The sequence below is a fragment of the Ornithodoros turicata genome, chromosome 1 (genome assembly GCF_037126465.1).
Source record: "Ornithodoros turicata isolate Travis chromosome 1, ASM3712646v1, whole genome shotgun sequence".
Lineage (NCBI taxonomy): Eukaryota > Metazoa > Arthropoda > Arachnida > Ixodida > Argasidae > Ornithodoros > Ornithodoros turicata.
This window is the reverse complement of record NC_088201.1, coordinates 80,472,425-80,498,657: the sequence shown is the minus strand read 5'-3', so window position 1 is coordinate 80,498,657 and position 26,233 is coordinate 80,472,425. Positions and strand designations below refer to the sequence as shown.

The 26,233-nt window shown below is 43.7% G+C and overlaps 1 protein-coding gene across 1 annotated transcript; it reads left to right on the top strand.

Annotated features, from left to right (window-relative positions):
* The first annotated feature begins 8,151 nt into the window (after positions 1-8,151).
* LOC135401481 (uncharacterized) lies at positions 8,152-18,882 on the top strand. Its single transcript, XM_064633923.1, has 7 exons — positions 8,152-8,252; positions 9,038-9,289; positions 11,160-11,417; positions 11,862-11,954; positions 12,046-12,152; positions 15,281-15,401; positions 18,432-18,882. Exons 1-7 carry the CDS (start codon positions 8,202-8,204, stop codon positions 18,495-18,497), a joined length of 948 nt encoding a protein of 315 aa, XP_064489993.1. The 5' UTR covers positions 8,152-8,201; the 3' UTR covers positions 18,498-18,882.
* Positions 18,883-26,233: the final 7,351 nt, after the last annotated feature.

The following is a 26,233-nucleotide window of genomic DNA, read 5'->3' as shown; positions in this document are numbered from 1 at the left end:
TGTCGTCTTAATTTATTGTAATTCAGCTAGCATTGAGGATTTTGCTAGGTTTTAAAGCAAAATGCAAGTATATCCGTAAATCAAGTATATCCATATAACCTTCTTAATAGGACCACTAGTGTTCCGAATGCGAGGACGAAACTTCTGCAAAACGCTGATACACATTAGTTATAAGGAACAGCAATACGAGTTACGTTGTCTTGTATGGTGAACTGTCTCTATGACTAGGGTTTTCTTCCTCACGGGTGACGCGGCAGGTACCAGATGAAAGGGCAAGTGCACCTACTCAGGCATATTGGGGACTGGAAATAAAAAAAGAAAGTGTTTGTATTTTAAACGTGTACGGAATACGGAAAGCCAAATGTAAGCCAATTCGCCCTACCAAAAACGCTCATTCGAACTTCGTGAAGTCAACTCACCTTAATTTTCACCAACAGACTTGATTTAAACTGAAACGAAAAAGACCAGAAGACCACTGCATGCTACCCTAATGACGGCGCAAAATTTAAGTCATTCGTTGACCCATTCCATGTACATGAGGCCCAATTTTATGCGATTTTCACTTTGTAATGCGTTACCGGTAGAAAGTTGAATTGTTGGATGACGGCTCAAATGGAACTTACGATATTCAATTTTTAATACTATGAAATTGCCCAGGTTCTTCACATTGCGTTATCTACAGCTGACGAGGAGAAGCTCGTGCGCTTCAATGCATAGGCGAAACGCACCGCTGTTCATAAAGCTTGGGGCATATTATTTTGCCCTTGTTGCACAAGAACAAACATTTCAGTCGTTTCAATGAACTCCGCGGTGTGATGTACAGCAAACGGTTACGATGCAGGTTACTTCAGAGATGCAGCTTACGAGACGCCTTCACCCGAGTCAGTTATGACTGTTGATGCTGCGTGCTCTTACACATTTTATTCTGCGCGTTTCTTGCGCGCCACACACTGCTCAATTGTAGAAATAACGTAAATGTATACTATCAAACTAGAACACAAACCTCGGACGAGCACAAGAGCTAGTTGATGATCAGGGATCTTGAAAACGACACAAGTACTGAGGCGGCAGGCTTCTCCTGGAGTGAATGCGCACACTACGACCAGTATTGCCAACATTCTAGACGAATGATCCGCCAAAGTAGCCAACCGATTCTGCCAGAATCCGATAAATTTTGCGAAGAAGCCGCTAAGGTCCGCTATACGCCGAAAAGTGCATCAACATGTTGATATTTATGTTGATTTCACCTCTAGTTATGGTGTTCAGGAGCGTGCTTCGCATTCTCGTTCATTTCTCCTTTCCTGTGTTCCTGACAACTTCGGGAGGGAGGTCGTACTCGAAGCAGCTCTTCCCGTGCCGTCTCAAGCCTGTGTCCTGACCATGACCCGGCGTGACCATGTCCGGTGACCATGTCCGATTCATTTTATTCCGGAACTTGTCCAACTATAAAATAAAACATTGTGTCCCCTATAAAACATAAAAGCATCCCTATAGTTTTGCACTAGATCAAAACACAAAAATGTGCGAAGGCAAAAACTGATACGACAGATCTGGACTGCATTCCAGAATAGATTCCAGCAAGACCAATGAAAAAGCATATAAGGACAAGCGTCTGTTTCACGATTTGTTTCCTTAAGAATATTGATGGCGACGGTGTAAGCTTTCAACGTGTGGAAGAAAGCGGCAACGATGAGTCGGATCTTCTACCTGATTCATTTTCGGAGAAAGCAAACATCCTGAACGACAATATACAACCGCGAGCTACACATGGTGGAAGGAGAAGTGCCGAACCGCAGTGAGATTCATCTCTTCCGTGCTGGAAAGGCATCTAGAGCTCCTTCTTGCTATCAAAAAGAAGACAGCCGTTGAAAGTGAGAATGAAGTGATCGAGGAAGAAGTTCTGTAGAAGAAGGAAGAAGAAGGAAGAAGCTGGCCGTGACTTGTCATTCCGAAGCCTTATCGAATCAATTGGAGTAGCCTGGGGCTGATACGGTCCCGACATTTCCCTGAAAACGGAACTGAGCCTGGAGATTGCAGAGAACAGACACAGTTACTGCTGAGTTACACCTGAGGAAGTACTGGAATCTCCTGGCGGTAATATGAATAATGTGCAGCACGCATGGTACGTTGTTTCTGTGAAATGCTTACCTGTGGTAGGGTCATTTCCGATTTTATAGGTGTGTGTTCTGATCTCTTGCAATTGATGCGCGTGCCACTCTAGCTGAAGCAGCAAGTAAAATCCGTAGTGTGTCGAGCTTGTTCCACGAGACGGCAAATGCATTTATAATGCAAAATGTTCGAATGGTCCCCAAAATTTACGGGATGAACGCTGTACCGCCGGCAGTTTACAATGGCAGCTCCTCTGTGGGGTTGTAACTTTGCGCAGGGCTGTAGGGAGTGGGGGAATCAGTGGTTCATCGTTAATACCGTTAACGTCTATCAATACCAATACTACAACAACTTTATTTGATGATGATGATGATTGGTGGGTGTCGTCTATAGCAGTACTATTCAAGCATTGGTAACGTAACCAACGAGAATTATTCCAGGCAGTCTACAAACATGGACGACACAAAGACGTAAGCCTCCAACGACCATAACTTGGGACATTCTAACTCAAGAGAAAGTTTTACTGGCGTCGAGTAACGGTAGCATCCCTGGGCGAAAATCAGGGGGGTCCAGGTGGTGGCGTCAGTATATTTTTCCTGGGTTGTTTTATTACAAGCATTGGCAATCATGTCTATCCCATGAGACACGGACAATGTATAAGCATTCGTCCTGAGCATTTGCTTTATTTTAATTTTATTTTTGTTACTGAGCTACCCAGCTTTCCCAGCGCTCCATGTTGTGCAGACTGAAATGGGTATGGCCACCTGTGCCCGCTTTTAGTGTCCAAATGAACAATAAAGGTTTTGAACTTAGCGCATAGCTCCATTCTTATCTGGCAACAGCTTTTGAGGGGCCACATTACTTGCATGTATACTAATGATGTCCGTGCGCTGTCCCGTTTTTTTTTTTCTTATTGGAAGTTGATTGCCCTAGTTCTGTCTGGGGGGGGGGGGGAAGAGTCTTGAACGTTGCAATTGGTAGTCGTGGAGCAAGGTCACGATACATAATATCAGTCAATTCGTTATGGAGGCAGGTACGACACAGAGTCAATGCTGTCACGGGGCTAGCTTGGCACGGGGCTAGCTTGAGCTAACACTTGTACTTTCATAGTCACTTCTACCAATCTCCCGTTCCCGTGACCTGGCTCGGACAGGGCCTCCACTGGACGACGGGTGGCTGTGTGATGGTTACATACACGTATACAACCACACACACAACACGAACGGGCAGTACTGTACTGACTGTCCACACTGGGGTTGTCCCATTACCGGCAGCAGTGTATGTTCGATCGTTTTGCATGGTGTGAAGCCTTCGATTACGGGCCTCCAGCTTTTAAAATCCTTTGATAAGGAGGAAAATACCCTCACCTCCTCCAAGCTGTTGCAGGTCGAAAACGAAACTTTTATGAGACGAAGAGACAGAAGCTTTAATGAAACGATGGGGATGGTGATGACCAGGGGTGACAACGGTGAATCAGTCTCACAGTGCTATTATGAACACAATCTCATGTCTGTAGAATCTTACCTAATTTATGACATGGCAGTGTACGCGTCTCATATTGTGTTATCTTAAAAGCTTCTTTTTTTCTTTTTTAACTATGTGACGCTGAATAGCTTTTGGCGGTTTTCCAATAGATGCGGAGACTGAGTATGGTGGGCTAGAAAGACTGGTGTGCCGTTCGGCGGTTGTCATATGTACCCGCCTATGTTCCTGCCGAGAGATGACGCCAAGCGTATCTCGGCGCTATGCGATCTAATCGCCTCTTGCGGCTGGTTTCAATGCTACTCGTCACGTGATTACACACCTGGGTGATTCCACGCGAAATGATCCAGCGGACCTGCTCGGCCCCCACAAAACGATCCCAAATTATTACGAAATTTTTTTTAGCAGTCCCTAATAGTGCAAAACGATACACCAGGAAACATTTCTTCCCAAAATCTCAATGTGGCGGGTGCTACACACGAGCAAAGTTCGCAGCGCTGGCGAAAACCGTGCCTGGCGTGAACAGTAACTGGGGCTCATAGAAAGCACCTAGAACTGTGGGGTTTTCTTTGGCGTATAAAGGAAGCTGTGCTCTACACAGCGTCCAAATCCCGGTTGTCGTGCTGTAATCGGTGCAGGTATACAAATGCCGGAAGTTTCGCAATTTTCCTCCTACTTCGCGATTTTTTTGTGGAAAATTAAACCATTAAATTTTAATGAATATTTTTTCCTGCCAAGGCCCCAAGGAATACTTCAACAGTAAAAATCGCCAGACACGCCAGTAAAAATCGCCAGAAACAATAGTTCAGTTTCTATGCCCGATATATCAGGCCAATTTTCCAGGAAATAAACGTTATTTCCCGTCAGCACAAAACAGCAAAACAAAAAAAAGGGGGGGTCAACAAAAAAAGCTGTCGCCAAACTTCATCCACACGGGCGACTTCCTCTCTCTCGTTCCGAGAGTGAAAACCCCGGAGCGGCATAGCTTTTGTAGCGAGGACAGGTCCTGAGCGACCATGACGCTACCAAAGGATACACGACAGCAAGTACAGATTTAGCTTCCACGAAAGATTATACGGCACCAAGCACAGCAACACATTTTGCACAAAACGGGATAAGTAGAGTTTATTGCAAGTGAAACGCAAGCTCGGAGCGCACCTCGACTCGAGACGCCAGAGCCAGAGATCTCTCTCAGATGCGCGAGCTGCTTTCGTACACCTTGTACTCTATCTTCTGTACCTAGTGTGAAGCAAACTGATGGCGCAATCTCGCGGTTTATCCGAGTCTGACCCGCTCCTGATCCGGCGCCATCCACGTCCGATCCGCAGATCAAAACAAGCGTCCATATTGCATCCGAACCCAGAAGGTTAATATTTTTGCTGAATTGTTCAGCATTTAAACGTGACAGTTAAAGGAAACTTTCATCAACTGAACTGCATCGACGCAAATGCATCTACGCGCCTATAATATTCATCCTGGTGAATTGGAACTCCACAGCGCTCAACTGGAGCCATGTTCCTTTGGTCCGGGTGGCTGTCATATTGAAAACCAACCAGAAAAAAAATCGGAAGTACGAAGAATTAAAACGGGAGCCCAAGAAACAAATATAGCACCCCATCGGATACATGCAACGTGGGTCAGTGTGGCCGTAATACCCTCTACTACAAAAAAATTATTTTCTCACGTATACGAAAAAACACCCTCGAGATTTTTTAATATGTTGTAGAGGAAGGCTCGTTCTATAAAACTGCGTTGGTTTCAGGAGTCTCTTCCGACCTCTTCATTGCGTGTTTTACGCTCGATTGTAGCGAATTTTGGAAAAATCGGATACTTCCTCTTTTTTTCCTGCAATGACTACAAGAATTACGTGTCTTGCGATTTTTCCTGTTGAAGTATTTCACGAGGCCTTGTCAGGGAAAAATATTCATTAAAATTTAATAGTTTGATTTTCCACAAAAAAATCGCGAAGTAGAAGGAAAATTGCGGAACTTCTGGCCTTTGTATACCAGCACCGATTACAGCACGACAACCGGGATTTGAACGCTGTGTAAAGCATGGTTTCCTCTATATGCAAAAGAAAACCGCGCAGTTCTAGGTACTTTCTATGAGCCGCAGCTGCCATTCACGCCAGGCACGGTTTTCGCCAGCGCTGCGAACTTTGCTCGTGTGTAGCACCCGTCACATTGAGATTTGGGAAGAAATGTTTCGTGGTGTGTCGTTTTGCACTATTAGGGACTGCTAAAAAAATTTTCCTAAAAATTCGCGATAGTTTTGCGAGGGCCGAGCAGGTCCGCTGGATCATTTCGCGTGGAATCGCCCACCTGCCGTTAACCCACGAACGTATCTTTTCTTTCCTCTGCATGCAAAATGCCCCTTGAGTGTCACCTGCAGCAGCAAACACCAGCTCCGGTGGCGCAGCGGTAACGCGTGCGCTTGGAGACTGGGAGGTCCGCGGTTCGAATCCGCGGGCCGGCTGTGCCGTCTGGGGTTTTTCCTGGGTTTTCCTAAGATGTGTAATAGGCGTATGCCGGCACAGTTCCCCTGAAGTCGGCCCATGGACGCAGCTATCCTCCCCCCGAGCCGCTTCCGCTCGGTCTTCCACTTCACCCTTTCCTCTCCTCCTCTCCACCACCTTTCCCTTCCCGAGAAACATGCCGCCTAATCAGGCAGGCAGACCTCTCGGGTTCCTCCCAACGACACTCCTCCTCCTCCTCCTCGCAGCAGCAAACGAATGGCATGTCTAGATACCAGTGCTGACATTCGTCGACGCGTCCCTATCAGCCCTCGGGTCCGGGTCGGTGTACTGTGATAAGGATAAAGCGTGTTCGAGCAGCCGGTTTTGCCTGTGTGTAGTGATATTGGTGATATGTGCTCATCCTTCCCTTCATTTGCGCGACCTTTACCTTCTAGGTTGCGAGGTCCGGTGACGGGGAATTGATATAAATGTTGAAGTCGGTGTTGGGCTATAAGCGTGAGATATACGTTAGTTGCAGCTAACCAACGGAAGCGATAGAATTGCTGATTACAGTCTACATATGAGCAGTCTGTAGAGGGAAGGAATCCGGGAGACAAAAGGGACGACACGAAAAATAACGATTCATTCATTTATTTCAGAATACTCCTGGTCCCTACATTAATTATAATATGCACACATAATTCACTCATATTGTGGCGACCAATTCGAAAGAAACCCGCAAAAGAGACGCAGCAAAGGGGTCCCAAGTTACCTTCGCGAACGTCACGATCGGTAACGGTTCTATACGCAGTGTTCTATATACTGGTAGTCTGACTAATACTCTAAGCAGAAGCATAATGAAGTGTTCTTCTAAGATAGAAGAGGCTTTCTCTTGACTGTAATGGCTATTAAGTGCACGTAAAAATCCCATCTAAAATCGGACGGGACGGCGACCCCAAGATATTTGTACTAAGCTCCCTTGCAAGTACTATGATGTTGGCAAAGCCTTTGTTCTCACACCAAGCACACACTTAGCAAGTCATAGGGCGCACGTATATTACGCTTTTCAACTGGAATCTTTATAATATATAATGTCGGCATTGAGGTTGTTGGTAATGGGCCACAACCCAGGTGGCGAATTTCCCCATTTATCATCATGAGTGTATTTGATGTTGTCACGCTAGCGCTCTTAGGCCGATGAATCAGTGGATAAAATGAGTTTAGCATGATGTTCCGGGAACCCTTTGTATCGCATCAATTCCATTCAAGTATTTTCGGTTAATAATACAAGTGTGACACTTTTTTATTCTATATATACATAACTCCGTTGTTCTACTGATCAACAGTATGAGCGTGCGTGCAGAGAGAATACTACTGCGGTGCTACAATTTCGTGTTTTATCGCCAATACCATGTTCCTTTATAGTTACATAAGGAGCAAAAGAATTACATAACTAAGATTTGCGGCGAGGTACACTGTATAGAAAGCGCCATAGTTTAGCTAAATGACAATTTAGTTGAACAATCTACCATCGGCCTATGTTCCGTGGCAAAATGTTCCCAGCTTCCTGTGCACAGCAACTCGACAATCTAGGGCTGCGTTCCAATGCCCCGGTTAGTCGACTGCCTAGCGGTCTAACCGGAAGTGCCGCCATGTTAAGTCTCGTTCCAAATCTCTCCAAGTCAGCTATTCAGTCGGCTACCGCCTAGTGCGCATCGATGCAGTCTAGTTATACGCCTGACCATCTGAAAGCCGGGATGGAGACGGGCGTTGACGGTACCAGCGTGCCCGCTGTTTCTGCTGCACTCTTAAAAAAAGGGTGTACTTTAACTCCTTTTTTGCCACATATATAACACCCTTTTGGAGAGTACAATTACTCTCAAAAGGGTGTCTCCTCACTCCCCCAAGGGAGTAGCATAACACCTTTCTCCCTACTGGAGAGTAATATTACTCTCCGGCAGGGAGAAGGTGTTATGCTACTCCCTTGAGGGAGTTAGGAGACACCCTTTTGAGAGTAATTGTACTCTCCAAAAGGGTGTTGTATATGTGGCAAAGAAAGTGTTTTACATGATTTCGACCTTTTCGTATTCGATGTTTCAGTGGAACTGAAGAAACTTCACCTCTCGGGCCACAACACATCGACCATGGAAAAACGATGACAACTCAACTAACGGAGGGCAATACCGTGTATTGTGCTTCATTTGAGGTTTGTTTCCTTTTTGGTTCTTCTGATCATATTAATCATATTACAACTTAGTTGTGTAATTGTTTGCGCCCATCTTGTTAGGCTTAAGAATGCTTTGCAAGTCAAGTTAGTATCATCTAGTAGATGCCGCTTCGTCAGTGCGACAAAAATGCCAAATTGCGAAACCAGGCTTTCCTGCACTGAGGCAATACCTGTTGGTAGCATCATGTAATGTCATTCAAACCTCATAGTAGTCATTAATTAACCTCATCGCTACCCACAGTTTTAACTCTTGGTCATGTTGAAAACGAATGCCTTAGATAAATGTACAGTATAAGAAAAAAAGCTTCTATAATACGACACATGTCCTCACGCACGGGATATTCCGGTGGGCTTTATACCTTCCATTGTCCCAGACATCATTATCACCGTAATTGTCTCATCCCACACATATGTATTTCTTTGTAGCTCGCATAGCAATTTTGATGTTTAGACCATTGTGCAAGGATATCCCGCACTAGATGAGGGAAAAGCTGTACCGAAAGCTGATGCCCTTTGTATCATAGAATCCTCACAGCTGGAAAATGCGCCTTATCTGTCGCGATTAACCTGGCTTACAACCATTAGACAAATCTTGATGATACGCAAGAACTTTCTATAATACAACATTTGCCCATTAGAAGAGTGACAACCGTAATTATTATATCTCGGTCTTCTCCTCGACACCTCTCTGACATCTATGTGAATACTTGCCACATTTGAAAGAACGAGGCATTCTCATTTTGTGCAACAATTTCGCGATTCAGTCACGTGACTCAGGATCCATTCGAAGGAGTGAAAGCTGTATCTTACATTCGCACGCTGGAGAAGAAACTGCATTGGATTTCGCCAGTGTGAAAAATATTGGTTTCGCAATCGACACCTATTCCCCACAAGGAACGGATTTCGCTGGTGTTTCGAATTCCAACCGCTATATAATGTTGTGCAATCAAGGCCCATCTGGTGATGGAGACCACGTAGCGTTCACAGCTGACGTCAAACGTTCAGCACTCGACCAGGTGAGTTTCTGCATTGTTTCTTGAGGTATGCATAACTAAGCACAGAAAGGCAACTCTAGCTTCCTTTACCTTCAAAGTCACATATACTTAGGCAAATGCAACATTCGATGCCGAAAGGTTAGCATCCGCACATGTTTATTTATTGAATTATATTGAACGGACCCCGATGGTGCTTGCGGACATTGCATCGGGTAGTGGAATAATACAGTCAAGACTCAATAACACACTCAATAAATATGTCGAAAGCAAGACACGGGTTAACAATACACAAAACACGCAACTCGGCAGGAAATTTTAATGTGCTACAAGATACATAATACAAGAAACATGTCGAAGGCAAGGCATAAGTAAATAATACATAAAGGACACAACTCATCAGGAAACTAGGAAATTAGCAGGAAGTGTCAGTCATCAGGTACGCTTGGACAAACTGAGTTTTCATGTAATCAGATTAGCTAAGAGCCAGTGTGCTCTGCGCCGAGCACAGCGACCAGTATACAGGGTGCTTATTTTTATCGTTTACAGAATTTTTATAAAAATGCTATGAGAACAGCACAGATGTCGTCTTTGTAGTTGAGTTATACGGGCAGGTGGGCATCCTCTGGAAGAGACTATGCAACTACAAGGTGAGTAATTACCTAAAATACATTAATTAGCTCTTCAATTAGGGAATTTTGGGTAAAAGCGAGATAGCAGAACGGGGACAATCCTCGTTGAAAGCGCTGTGTGTGTGCCGTCCTGTTTTCGTCCCTTCGTTAGACGCGCTTCTCTTAGTATAGATCTCTACCAACGTGCCCAAAGTGAAGTGTTAACTAATTGAAACCCACTCCATCCTTTAAAAATCAAGGAAACAGCGCGTGCTGTGAAATATTAATCGCTGAATTTCGGTATGTAAATCACCCGAAACTGAAAACGCGCACCTCAAGAGCACATCATCTACGCCGACGGAGGCTTATCTGCGCCGGAAAGCGGTTTATTTGGCCAGCAGATCGGCACCTACTCCACTCATCTCCATCGCTCCAAATCACGTGGCCTTCTGACGTGAAATGAGCGCTGTGCTCCCTGACGTTCCCGGTCGCTACGGTTTCAGTTTCGCCTCACTTGCATATCAATATTCGGGTATAGATATTTTAACGCACGTGCGTGTTTCAGAATTTGTTAGGCGAGAAATGGCTTTGAACGAGGATAGTCTTTCATTCTGCTATGTCGCTTTTGGCCAAAATCACCTAATTAAAGAGTTAATGAATTTTAGGTAATTAGTTTTCGTGTAGTTGCATACTGTCCTCGACACGATGTCCGCCTGGCCGTATAACTGAACTGCAAAAACGACATCCGTGCTGCTCTCATAGCTTTTTTAAAAATTCTGTAGAGGATAAAAATACACGCCCCGGATACTGCATATACACACTTAGAAATGAACTTCACCGCATAGCACGCTCCTAGCCAACCACAATCTCGAATGATATCGTTATCTGCCCGGTTGGCTGAAAACTGGAGGCGTACGCCTTTTTCGTGACAAATATGAACAGCATAAGTATCAGAAAATAGGCTCCGCCCCACGTTTCCAACAAATCGGGGACGAGAACGTTGTCATTCGGAATGATGGTTGGCTAGGAGCGTGCTATGTGGTGAAACTCATTTTTAAGAGTGTATGTAGCGGAGAGTTAGTGTCTTTCTACAGATATCGGAGGTCAGTCTCATTGGCGATAAATGGTAGAACAGGGTAAGGAGGAAATAAACAGCCTAAACTCATGGTATCTGTCTTCTAAAATTGCTGCGAGGATGTGAATATACACATAACGTACTTAAATGTACCAGCAAACGTATTGTTAGTAAGGCTTCCACATGTTTTTTTCTTCTCTTGTTCCAGGAACACCTGTTTTCCGAGGAGGAGATGGAACAGACACTGAAGTTTCAGGAACAGATGTTCCTAGAACGGATGATCCAGAAAGACCAAGAGTGGTCGGAAAAGCACAAAAAAATGCGACAACGCTTGGAGGTCCAAGACAGCGTCTTTCACGAGATGTCGAAACATTTTAAGGAGATATCCAGGATATGTGATGATGACGCGAAGGAGCGACAGCTCCTAATAGCTGATGTGACTAAACTCGTCAAAGAAAGGGACGAGGTGGGTGATGATTCTGCTTTGAACAAGAACACCATAAACAACCAGGAAGGAGTTTACTTGAACGACCACACCTTTTATGACGATCAAAAGCTGGAAGAGATCCATTTTAAGAAAAGGCTGATGTGTGGTCATGGAGGAAAACCCAGAGGCACGGACGGATCGGGCAGACACACACGCACGCGCGCACACACGCACAGACGGATGGACGGACGGATGGATCCTTAGTGCCTCTCGGTCTGTCTCCATGATGCGGTACCAGATTATCTCTACTCCCAAAAGTCCTCTACAGGTCTTTCCCATTCTACTCGTGTGAGTTTATTTGGAACTAATGGCTATATAAATTCATGAAGCTCAGAAGTGACGAATAGTAGCTACCAGAGGTTCCAAAAATAAATTGCAGTTGCGGTTTGTTCCTCATCTTTGTTTACTCACTTCAAATTTCAGTTGATGGAAGACTTGAGAGGAGCTGAAGCTGCATTTTCGGAAGTTCACAGGAGAAATGAACGAGCGAAGGATGCAATTGGCAAAATGAAAGAGGTATTGTTTTTGAACATCTCTGTAGGCGCCAGTTTTGATTCTGCTCTGTGTTGCGTTGCTGCTAGAAGCCTTCTTGTCTTTCTTCCAACAGAATGAAACTATGTTCGAGATCCAATTGACAGAAGTTCAGACAATGTTGGAGAGAAGGAACAATATGCTGTGCACACTCAGGACCAAAGTTGAGGAATCCACTGAAACGTATGAACTGTTTCCTTTTCTTTTCGTGTTTTAAACGAGCATCGAAGGGAGACACTTGAACATATATTTTAACGCGTGACATGAACATACTACCTTCAGGAAATGTCCCGGAAAATATTTCCTTAGGGAAGCGCGCATTTCTTGAGAAAAAAGGGCACGCGCAGCAACGGCGATCTCCCCAGTTACTCCTGGTGTGTTTTGACGCCAGGTCACACGACTACTTTCATTAGGTGCGGAGAATCGTCTGCTACAGAACGCGAGCAAGGCGACTGGTCAACTGCTTTTGCGAAATGTAAGCGCAAAAAGAAAGAAAGAAAAAAAAGAAGACGCGCGCCTCACTATTGGGCGGATGGCGTGGTGGCACAGACTGCTAGACAAGGGAAGCGTCTGTGGTGGACCACCTGGACCGATAACGACTATGATCATCCACTCATTCTCACGGTCCTTATGCACAGAGCTGTTAAAATCGCATGATTCTCGGGCGTCTCCCGTGTGCAGTCACTAAATTTACCTCCACAGTTGATGACCCGCACGTCTCCGAGCATTCCATCTGCAGGCTGAGCCGATCCAACTGGAGCCACCGGCCATGTCCGACGATAGAGGTGAAGCCCACAAGCTGCCTGTTCACCCCAGGTCAGCACCACCAACACCACCTAGATACAGAAGGCTTGCTTATTGCCTCCTCTCCCTTGTGAACATATAATGTCAGAATTAGTCTGCTATTGCGATTCGCCGTCCTGCGAATTCAAGAACTCGCAAATGATTGCAACTAACTTGGAACCTGTAGACAAAAAGTGCAACACGCTTTCCAGAAAATCACTAGTGCTATGGAACCGTTTAGCGCTTTATTTTAAAGTTATTTAGTACATGGGGACGTTCAATCACTACTCGCAGACGACGGTTGTTCGTGTCCATAGCTACGACCGCTGAAACCGCGTTCCTGATTGGCTACCACCCTTGAAAACACGATCCTGATTGGCCCGTGGTGGTGGTGAAAGGGCTCGCCCTTGTCTGACTCTTAGTTGTTACGTCACGTCGACGAGTAAGCAGCCTTTCTCTATGTAGGTGGTGTTGGCATCACCGACCTAAAACTGCCACCTTTGTGGACGAACCGCACGTCATTATAGTTCGTACTTGTGGAAGCGAAGTCTACAAAGCGGCATGTCTCATGTAACAAACTGAAGTTCAACCACGTCATCGCATCGCTGCCATCCACTACAACTGTTGAAGTCCGTGACGTCGTATTCATCCCGCGGCAACAAAACCCTATGACAACCTAAAAGAACCGCTTATCAAGCGACTCCCCGAGTCTGAGTAGCGCCCCTGCCCCCCTCCCGTTGCTCGGGACCGAAGGAACCCTCTAGACCTATCCTCGGGGAATTATTTCTCCAGCGACTTCCTCTGACTGTCCAAATGAATCTGTCGGCGTTATCACCAGTTCCTCTGCGAGGAGTCCGAACTGGCTGAAGGAATCATGAAACTCAGTTCGCGTGTCGTAAGCAGCAGCTCTGTCGTCCCAGTGCCGTCTACGCTTGCACTTGCTGTTGTTGTTCTAGTTTGAACCTTTGAATTCCCCGAAAACCGCACAGTAACAATACCAAGAATCCTCCTTGAAGCCCCTGAGAGATGACCAGCCGAACTGATTACTGTCTACCGTCCGTCTGTCCAGCTTGCAGGCATCATTTGTCTTCCTCTCCGTGTGAGCGCGGACTTCTGTCTCCTTGTACCCATCTTCTTTCTTCTCTTCACCGCCACCTTGGTGGCCATAACTATCGAATCTCAACATCCATCATCTTGTTCCCATCCCAGTCAAAACCTTCTCACAGTGAACAACTCACTGTCTTCCCTCGCTCCTCTTTCACCTGCAGTTACCCAAGGTTAAGTCATGAGCCCCCTCCTGTTCCTTCTTTTCATTAATGACCTACCCGCCGGCTTATAATCTCGTATCGGATTATCTATTGCGTTGTACGATCCTCAGGCCTTTCAGGCTGATCTCAATAACATTAGTCGGCGTTCAATGTGGCAGTTATCACCTAATATCGACAAGAGCAAGGTCATGCCATTCACAGGCGTCGATTTCCTGGATTCGATTTCTGAAGGTTCGACTTTCGCTTCCGGCTCTTAACCTGCGGCAGACGATCCCTACCCTCGCTCGCTATTAGACCCTCAGGAATTTAACATTGCTGTATCTTTACTGATGTATTTCTTGTGCTTGTGCTATTAAACGGTAGGAGCACTTATTTATTTACACATGGTAACAAGGCTTTCGTGCACGAGACTGCACTTCGTCAGGTTAAGTGCAGTCTTGTGCACGAAGGTCTTGTTACCATGTGTAAATAAATAAGTTGCTCCTAACGTTTAATATCACTCTTTGATCTACTCATCACCGGCAACTTGACATCGCCTATTTTTGTGCCTTATCTTCTTGTGCATGTAACGCGTGATTCACGTCAGTCTTTCTCTGTTGTCGATATTCGTTTACGCCACATGTTGGCACCTCCTTTCTTTGCATTTTATTATTTGACGTTATCATCCCCACTATCCTTCTACGTGCCTGTGCCCCCTTCGTTGTATAGTGCCCTAACGGGCGTTTAACGTGTAACCAGGTAAGTAAATGAATACTACAAAATACACTATTGTGACAACTCATACCTGCCACTGAACGCTCAATTTAAGCAAGTAAGCTTGAAACGTCACCAAAGTGCTAACACCTCCTATAACAGACTATGTTGCTCAAGAACTCTGCACGGATAATGTGCCAGCTGGTCACGTATGGCAGTACTGCTTGTTACCTTGTCACCATGTGCCATTTAGCGACCAAAACACTTCTTCCTGATTTCGGAGCCTCATGACATTCTCCATGCTCCTATAACGTGCATTTTTCTGTTCTGAGGAACAGGAGGAGAAATCTCTGATTTGAGCAAGAGAGTGTGGCGTTTTGTTACTGCCATGTTTTATAACGCACTCTTTACCTCGTCTAAGCCAGACGCAGATTACTACCTGCTTTCGTTGTTTCATTCTCTGATATTCGCGGGTCCATGGTCAGACCACTGTTCACGATTGTAGTTGTTAAATTTTGTCTCATGAGATGAGAAATCATATATCTCAGGATATGTTTATGTGACTAGGGCAAACAAAGAAATCGAGAGTTCCAGAAAACTAATGGACGCAGAAAACACTGTGCTGAAGGCTCAGCTGAACAAAGCTGAGATGAAGATCAACAGCCTGAAGAAACATCTAGAGCAGAAGGTAGCTTTATTCACGTTCTAGAAATGCATTATCTGACTTTGTAATTGCGAATGCTGACAAGAGCAAGTGTTCATGGCGTCATTAGTACTGTGCTTTTTTTATTTGTATTAACATTTTTTACTCCTTAGATGTAACATTGCCGAAGTGTCTGAGGGACGGAAAACTATGAAAACTACAGGGTGGGTCACGAGGAACTGACAAAACATTTCTTCAATTCGTCATCATTTTTCCTTTTGAAAGGTCAAAGCATATAGTTATTCTCGATATGGGCTACTTAAAAGTAATATTGTGTAAGTAATTAGTACAAGTTTTAACTAACTCCCATAATTAATGTTCTTAATTAGCCACGAATTATCATTAGCTTAATTAGTGGAAATAGCGAGCTTCTGCTCTCCAGTATAAAGGTTGCGAAAGTGCGAAATTCTCGAGTGTTCTGCACAGTTCCTTTTTCATGCGGCCGGTGTTTCCATGAGAGAAGCTTAATATGTATGACGCAAAATGCGTCACCATGCTCTCGTCTTCTCCTGCGCTCGCCGGCATCTTTACACGGGCGTCGGAGGCTCTCGCCAGGCTATCGGCGACGCCAGATGATTATGCACTTGCATGGGCCCCCTTTGTCCCCCCACTCGTTCCTGCTGTCCTCTCTCTATCTATCCAGTTCTGTACGCTGCACATAGCAAGAGTTGCTTCGCGGCGCTACCATGGAAATGAAGAAAAACAAAAACACTTGCATGGGAAATTGGGCGGCGCGAATAACCCAAGACATTTCAGTGAGAGTGGTAACACACATTATTCTTCCTGTAAATTACGATTTATATAGATATTTTGCAGTATATTACATACCGTTTATGTCGGAAATGATTGAACCGAAAATATTGGATTATTCTTCGGTAGCAAAATAAGTTGCGAAGCATCTCAACAGTTTTATATTTATATTTTCCTGTATTCTTCTTAACATATTTTTCAATATTCTTGAAAAATTGAAGCATATTTGAAAGTTGATATGCTGGGTTGGTGACAAAGTACAAGCTACATTCTTAATGAACTTCACCACATAGCACGCTCCTAGCCAACCATCATGCCGCGTGACATCGTAACTTTCCTGATTTGCTGAAAACGGGGGGCGCACGCCATTTTTGTGGCATTATGCAGTTCATAAAGTTCGGCCTAACCAGCTCCAATGGCCTCCCTCGTACGTTGAAGTGTTGTCGTCTTTCCTTCATTTTAGCGGCATGACCCAAAAGAACGATAAAGTAAACCCAGCAGGAAATGCGTTGGAGCTCATTTTCACCAATGCGCAAGTCAGTCTTTTGGACATCACAGCATCCCCCCTTGTCAAGGTCGACCTATGGTACCCCCCCTTTGTTGGCAGAATTTAAATTAGTGCACAGGAGGGAGATGCAAGCGTGTGGTGGCGTGCAAAAATATGCGTACGCCCGTGGTGACTACATTGGGCTATACAATTTCTTGCAAACATCAGACTGGTCGCATGTGCTTTCGTCGGATAATGTGTACGAAGCGGTCACCGTCCTGACAGAACTGGTAATAACGACCATGAATGCATTTATACCGACCAGAATTACTAAAGTCTCTTCGTACCCTTCGTGTTTCTCTGCAGAACTGAGGAAACTAATGAGACAAAAGCTCAAGTTCTTTCGTAAATTTAAAAACACGAGAAGCAAATGTTCGTACAAAAAAAAAAAAAAAAGATTCAGCGCCTGCCGGCGTGAGGTACAGCGGTTCTACAGACGTGATAAGATGACCTATCATACAAGAATCTCTTCGAGTCTGCGTGAGTGCCGTAAAACTTTCTGGAGGTTCGTGAAACAACGAATGAAGAGCACGAACCTAAATCAGCTAACGCTCTCTCGAGATGGTGAACAGATAAGCTCCCTTGACTTCCCTTGACTTGAGCTCCCTTGATCAGCTCCGGGTGACTCAGCTGAGTAGTGAACTCTTTGCCCAGTATTTCTCGAGTGTTTTCACATGTGGTGACCTTGATGATCCGGAGTTTGCCCGCGCGACGGATGATGGCGTACAACTCCCGATCACCTCGGAAGAAGACGTGGAACAAGACATACGTGGACTCTCTTCAGGGAAGACAGCTGGACATGACTGTGTCCCATCCTTGATACTTAAGGGCTATAGTAGTCTTTTTACTCCTATATTGGTTCATATATTTGCCATTTCTTTATCCCACTGCCATTTCCCAACATCTTGGAAGCTCGCTGTTGTTGCTCCCATTTTTAAAGGTGACAAAACTGGTAATGTGACGAACTATCGACCCGTATCGTTACTCCCGACATTCTCTAAGGTCTTTGAAAATGTTCTGTACAAATATATGCTGTCTAATCTTAAGGATCGACTGTTCGATTTCCAACATGGATTTATCCCCCATTGGTCGGTTGAGTGGTTACCTTTCTTGATTATGACGCAGTACCTGCAGAAGCAGGGTTATGTGGATCACGTTTACTGTGACGTGCGCCCAACTCTGAGCACATGGCACGCCGTATTTATGTCCCTTGAAAAGACGGCGTGGTACTTATAAGCAACTTGTACCCTGCCGAAAAGCTGATAGTATCCTCGGCCGGAATCGAATCCACAACATGTCGCCAAACATATGAGGGTTTTAGTGATTAGGTCTTAATAAATCACTGATTGTAACGTACGGGTAGATTTGGTCAGACGAAGTACAATGGCTATTCCTTGCAATCTAACCGTGATTCTGTCTTCGCGTTCAAAATCTGGTATCGTATATGGACCGCGTCCAGGCACAAGAGTAAGCCATGATTGCGTATCGAAGGTAAGGGCCAAACTTGCATGGCAAAAAAATATTCGTCAAAGTTCGGGGCTTCCAAGCATCCTGGAGATCGAATATGTTGCAATAGCGTCTTATTTAACCCTGAGCCTTTTCCCGGTGGTTTAGTATGAGCCCAGAAATCCACCAACTACCCACTACCTCCACGTTTGCAGGATTGCTATTGGTGGTGAGGTGCCGCACCTGATTCCGTCTCACTTTCTTTTTCTCAGACTGAAGAGAACTCCCAGCTGACACAGATGTACGATGACCTGCTCTGCAAGATTCAGCACAACTGAACTCCGCTCCTGGTCTTCCACTTCTGCAAGGCATGAGACAGTTGCTGACTTTTTGTGTCTCGACAAACAGTTCTATTATTTTATTCTATGGTTTTATTTATTGGACATTTTGGGGCTTATGTGTGTGTTTATTAAAATATTTGGTATACGTCTCGCCTAGAGTTGTACCTCGAATTGCAACTACATTATCAAAAAAAGCTGTGCAAGTGACGCTGAGCGATAGAAGCAATTTGTAAGATTATTGTCGATATGCTACATGGATGAAAATTATTTAGAATACTTAACAGGAGAAAGGCAGTGGCGTAGACAGGTGACGGGGGCTTTATGGATTTTTATCTGGCTACTCTACAGGTACTCGACGATAAAAACTCGTTGATAACATTTATTTGAGTATGAGGATGTTTGTTACTTTTGTTATGTTGCCTACAAGTCTATTGCACCAGGTTGCTTGCCTCTTACTACTTTACTCAATATGGACTCGTTGCTACATAAAGAATGTAACTAAGTTGCTAACGAAGTTACTAGTTCCTTTGAACTAGTAACTACTTTAGTACCTTCACAGAGTTACTTTGTGAAAATAGCGAGTTACTATTAAAAGTTACGAGCGTGGAAAAATTACTCCGCAGTCTGCATAATACTTCCTGAACTTCGTATAGTTAATGGGTGGTGGGTAGTTAATGGGTGCGAATATCAATCTTAAGTAAGATGAAGGAAGCCGTACCTTTCTGTGCTTTCTTAGTTTGATGTTTCATGATTTTGGATACATAGTAAAATCCTTCAATCCGTTGCCATCCTGTGAGCACATTTCCTAACGGCGAGAAGTGTGACGTATTAGCTGCACAGTGGCCTCATCCATTAGACATCTATTAGTCGTCACTACGATGAACGTCATAGCTGATAAATGATCATCCGGCACGCATAGCCTGCGGGCACATGGCTGTCTTCTCATTCAGAGGGAGGATGCAGTTCACCTTATTTGTGAACCAGAATAAAACAAAGAGAGCTAACTCCAAGTTACAAATTTACCTGAACAAGGAAGGAGCTCACCAAGGAGCTATAGGAAATTTAGAGAGAACTTGGCTAAAATAGTGTTGCCCAACAATGGGGGGGGGGGGATGTTTGATGTTTGAAATTATGTTTGATTTTCCAATATGGTTGTGAAGTTTGGGATCCTTATCATACAGCAAATATAAACATTATTCATACTTCAAAAAGGCCATTCGCTTCATACTAGCTAGGCACTATCTTTTGTTTCTTTTTTCTTCTTCTTCTTCTCTTTCTGCTCTTCCCCTTCTAGAACTTACACCGTTATGTACCAGGCGTCGGCCACTTCCTCTGAGGACTTTTCACTGTAGTTAGTCGTGTGTTGAGAATTCCGTTACAGTTCGAGAACTATCTGTCCTCACAGTTTGAATCGCGTATAGTATACATGTCGAGTTGACTGGTTTAAGTTTAGTGGGTTTTTTTTCCACGGTGCCTTAATCAGTGGAATGCCATTGATGGTAATGTTCTTCAGTTGTCTTCTACACAGTTCTTTGGTTGACTCCTCCTATATCCTCGACTGAGGCTGCAGTATATTAAAATAAATAAATGAGCTTTAGAGATACACAATAGTACAAGTAAAAATATTTTATTGACGGCAATCAACTCAGTTAGGTGTAAGGATTAATAGCAGCAGGCAACACTCCTAACACCACAATTTCTATAATATCTAAGGAGTAAAAGCAAAGCTAACAAGAATTGTTCTATACCAACCCTCGGCAATGGGCCATCCAACCAAACACTCATTTGTCTATATCAACTATTCTTGGTATCTGAGAAATAAAGCCAATTCAAGCAATAATTATTCTTTATCATAGAAGCCAACCACCTACAACCAATCTATCATAGAATACTAAATAGTCACAGGAAACCGACAGAGCGGCAGAGTAGTGAGACTCAAGCAATCTATCAAAAATCACAACAACCACTATGCTACTGTCTGAGGAATAAAACCTTATCTGGTAATAATTATTCTATGTCAAGGGACACAACCTTTAATTGAAGAAGAGATTCAATACGATGAGAATCAAAATTACAATTTGTATTATGGCGCGTCTGAGGCTCCTGTATGTGACCACCATCCCAACGACAGAGGTCAACGGAGGGATAGATTCATGTGCAACCAATCTTAGCAATAATTATCAACAGTCAACGATAGAAATCGTGTACTAACAGGGGAACAGATGGATAGAGGGACAGACTATGTCCCCTACGCGGGCCAACAATTTTCACAATACATTCCGGACTGCACGTGCAAAGAATAGATATTATACCAATTCAAGCTATACAGATAGATGCAAGGAATTAATTATTCTAGGTTCATATTAATCAAAAATTAGCAACTGAAAAGCACAACAAAGGATAAACAAAGTACACGAACCAAACATATCAATAGGCAATGTTACATAGAGCAACAAGTAAGCGCACTATGTTGTTATGAGAACCATAACGAACGATTCACATGTGTACGAAATTAATTCTTCTACGCTAATGTTATTCCAATCTATCAACTGAACAGCGCATCAGAGGATGGATAAAGCACACCAACCAATACATTATATTATTTCATCCTAGTTAATTATTCTATATTCATATTATTGGAAAGCTATTCGAATTTATGAGTTGAACAGCAGAATAGATGAATGCGTAGTTAGGTGGATAAGGTACAGAGGAGCAATCTATTAAAGCTAGCATTTGTCAACGGTAGAAATCTTACACTCATCCGAGCACAGTCAAAGTATCAATAGAAGGAAAAAAGCAAGTAGGAGTGGAATCAGACACAACCAGTCATAGCAATATCATTAAAAATAAAAATAGTCAATGCTAGCAATCAGAGGAACAACAGAGAATTGATAGAGGGACAGAACAGCGATATTCACGCGCAACCAATATATCCTCGCGTCACACAGCGACCTGAGCTAGGGCTAGCACGACAACTTTCACTCTAAATTGAAAGATGGTCACATTTTTATGAAATCCATTGGAGACAATGCACACAGAGCCAAAGCGACAAATACACTAAGAACTCATTTCCAACTCTCTCACGCTTTTCTTTCTATCTTTCTTCGAAACGAGCTGGAGGATGTAGATTATCATATAATTAGAGATCGCCATCTCATTATCTGTTCAACCATTGCCGCACTTAGACTCGCTATCACCCCCTTGACAACCGCCTCGATACCTAGACGCTATCACAGCCCCATTTGACACGCTGTGTTCGTATCTGGTAGGATTCCAAAACACCTTCAACGACAACGGTAAAAAATAAACTAATGTATAATTGCCAAATTTCGGACCATCATATGTTGCAAGGGTTGCTACACTACACATCACAAGCGAAAAAGATTTGCATTGATTCAGAAAGCATGACACAGTGGGGAACAAAATTTTTAATGAAAGAAGACAATCTGAAGAATCAGGAAGCGCCAATGTCAATCGAGTGAAGGAGAGAACATCTGAAAAAGACCAGTCTATTAAGGATGATACAATCAACAATTCTCACAACACCACGGACAAATCTGAGCATAAGCAAGCGGTGTGCATTCATTCAGTGCAAAAGCACCATGGAAAACGGGGAAACTTGAGTAAAGAAAACATCATTTTTCTTTGCTTTTCTCTCACTAGTATTCGTACGACTACTTTTTTACTTCATATCATTGATCAAGCCACAGAGATACAACAGTTACGTGTACCAATCTTTGTTCTGTAATAAATTTTGAGCACACATTTTTAATTCAAGTCAGTTCACGATAATAGTTCTATAGGCTCGGGCAGCGAACATTCATTTCCAAAACGTGGCACGGGCTGGGAACACAATTTTTAATGAACCAAGACAACCGCTAGCGTGCATTTCGAGACCTCAGTGTTGCACAGTATGCTTTAATCGAGGTTAGCTCCAATCACACACAATTCGGGAAATCAGCCCCACACATCGACGCACGTTACGCTATCGCATTCGACAACAATATTAGACACCGTAATGGAGTGGTGATCGAATTCGGCACACGTTATCATAACTCGTGGGAGGATTTGGTACAGAACTGCTTCGAAAAAGATCCACGAAACGATATCATCATCGCTGCTTTTCGGTGTGTCATAGACATGGTCGTATAGGGAGTAGAAATTACAGAATGGGAAGCTCAAGAAGGTTGTGCGCCGCGTCTACACTTGCTCCAAAAATATTTGTGCATCAAGTTTGAAAGGACCACTAGGACTATTGGTCGAATTTTTGAAGTCCGCTAACGAAGAATTGAAATACACGACGTCGGGTATGTGGTCGGAATCCTCGCCGATTGAGTTACTTTTATAAAGAAAGCAGTCTGATCAAATAACCAAACGGTGTATACCGAACGAATCATTACAAACGTTTGTTATGATTCTGATGATACCATAGCGGGCTTACGTGTTGCTACATGTAACATTGCCCATTGCTTGTTTGTTTATCCTTTGTTGTGCCCTTCAGGTGATGTCTTTCGATTAATAAGAACATAGAATAATTAATTCCGTGCCTCTATCTATGTGAGGTAATATCTATTCTTTGCATATGTGTAATCCGGAATGTCTTGTGGAAATTGTTGGCCCAGCCTGCTTCTATTGATCCGTACAACTATGTGTGTTGACTGACATTCATACGATATTTTCAGATGTAGAGTTGAATTAATTCTGTTTGGGCGATGGCTCTCTTTATGGTAATAAATCACATCTATATAGAAGATGTGAAGTCGTTATTTATCTTCTGTTGCAATCAGGGTGTCAGTCGTACTGTTAGGTTAGGAGGGAATAGCGACGAGAATGGTAGGCGCGTTTATTGTCCACTGGGCTGACTTCACTCGCAAATTTTTTTCCGCGCGCGGTGGCCGGCGCGTTGGCTGAGGGCTGCGCGTGCGCTTACCGTCGCGCATTTTTCAACCAGGGCCGACTTCTTTGGCGATTTTTACGCCTGGGCTGACTTTGTTCGCAATTTTTTTCCCAGTTCCGCGTGAGTGGTTCACATGCAAGTATAAACATGCACACTGCCAACCCGGTCAATGCGATGGTACCGTCACACCAGGGCCGACTTCATTCACAATTTTTCCGCCTGGGCCGACTTCATTCATATTTTTTTTACGCTACAACAGGTGTGCGCTGGGCGGTTCACATGCAAGTATAGACATGCACGCTGGTAACACCGCCAAGCGATGCCACCATCGCACCTGGGCCGACTTCATTCGCGGTTTTTCCGCCTGGGCCGACTTCACACGCAATTTTTTTTCGTTACAACAGCTGTGTGGTGGGGCGGTTTACATGCAAGTATAGACATGCCAATGACAATCATACACAAAAGTATAAGTTGAAATATACTTATTAAAGCCAATAATGCCGGGAATTATGTTGTGACTCTGTGTGAAGGAGAAAAACCCAGCCAAAATCCTGAAACAGAGGAAACACAATACAGTACAATACACATAATAAAGCATATACTTACTTATTACAGGTATGAAGCAATAGCATTGAAGAGCTATCACACAGAAAGGATGAAACAAAATATTTTTTTATTAACGTTAATCATACACACAAGTTTTCAATGAATCAGAATTAAAATGAAATATAACATTTAATCAAAGAAGATATTCTTAATCAATATGATAACAATCAAAATTTCAAGTTTTATTATAAAAAGTCTGATACGTGGCCACCATCACTGCAACAGCGGATTTTTGTTTCAATTACAAGTTGTGATAGATGTAAGTAATTAATTGTGCACAACAGGGACCCTGGAAGAGAATGGAAAACATAGAGGGACGACACGAACACAAGAGGAAATAAAATGTATAACAAAGGACACTACGTTTAGTTGAAGACAATCTTAATCATTACGATTACAATCAAAATTGTGTTATTATAAAAAGTCTGAGAGGTGATCGCCATTATTGCGACACTAATAATTTCATCATCACGTAGCAGGACTTTCGTATTAAGTGCTGTTCCCATAGAGCTCTCTTGCCTGGGATAGAAAAGATCCCAGAAGCTCATCTGAAAACGGAAGAAATATTAGCGTTTAATGGAGTTACAAAGACGTAACCAGTCAATAACATACCAGTAGGATGAAGTAGGTCACTTGTCAGTTCCGTTTTAAGCAGAATGTAAGTGGCCTCCACAAGTTTTCTCAGGTGCTTCCACGCATTCATCGGTAGGAGACCCAGTGTACACGGCAGGCTGTAAAATAGCAGCCAGTGCCACCACTCGCTCCCCTTCTGGTGAGCTCTTTCGCCCAAGGACCGTGGCAATCTTGTGAAGCAATGCGGTGGTGTGATAGCCTCCAGACGACTGTTTATGGTCTCAAGGGCTGATGACCTGCTTGTATGTTGCAAAGGCAACAGTGCTGTAATAGAGCCTGAAGTACTGAGGTATGCTTATGGTAAAACGCCACTTACAAAAAATCAGCATTGATTCTCTAACTTGTCTTGTCACTCCAAGCAATACATAATGCATATAATCGACAGTCTGGTCTGCCCTCAGACCAAGTCGAAGTGCTGGAGGTTCATCAATGGCGAGGGACCTTTCACGCCATTCATCGGAAGGCCAACTTCTAACGCAAGAGCCATGTCTCTCTTCACCAATGAATGTGTCCTTTCTGCATCCGGAGAAGCAGAAATGAATCTCATGCTTCCTGTAACAGAAAAAAAGAAGAAAAAATAATAATACGAGGAGTGATTACATGACAGGTACACAAGCAAATTAAAGTCAACTTTTACCTTCCATGTGCTCGCCACAAACAAGGCACCATGTGCAGGGGAAGAAGCCATTGAATGATATGTGGTTTTGCACAAGGGCGCGGGCCAGTGTGTCCACGCAGCAGCATAGACCATAGGCACGTGATGAAAGTACTTGAGATCCATGCTGCCAAAGAACTGGCGGAGTCTTATTCACTTGCTTGCTTATACACTTGCTTGCTTATACAAGCTTGGTCAGGAACAAAGTCATATTTGGATGCGTTTTTCAAAACAATAATCCAGCCAGCACACAGTTCTTGAATCTCACATAAGGAGGAAGTTCGGTGACAGTGAACTGTATGGGCCAAACTGAGGTTTTTGATGAGTTCCCTACTGGGCTTCCATCTGTATTAAATGTGACTGTTATTATATCGCTGGATGCCATAATTCCTCCACTTCGCAGTTTTCGATACAGCTTAGCCCTTGTGATATCCTGTATCGGCCCTAAGTTGCAAGCGCGTTCTATCTTCTGGAGATTCTCGTACAATCCATCCTTGTTCTTCGATATTACAAATTTTAGTTAATGGAAGTTAAGGATGCTAAAGAAGTCTCCTGCACGTCTGGGAAGAGACCTTTCCCTAGATATGCCGCATGTTTTGGATTTTAAAAACGACGTCTCATTATCTTCTTCAAGCAGGGCCTTGCAATCTTGACAATAGTAGTGGTGACTTACATGGTTTGATTCTTCAGGTGACCATAGTTTCCTTAACGGATACTTTGTGCTTGGTAGCACGTCGGAACCAAAAAGCATATTTATCAGCTTTAAGAGATCCTCGACACATGTCCATGTCAGGACATGTGCAACGGAAAATGACATTTATCATAGTAATGGCGTCTGCCTTTTTTTGTTGCCGAATTCGGAAGCGTCTCATCTCCAAACTGGCTCAAACAACTAGCTAGAAGCTCTGCTTCCTGGATAGCTGGCAATCCTTTTGCATTTTG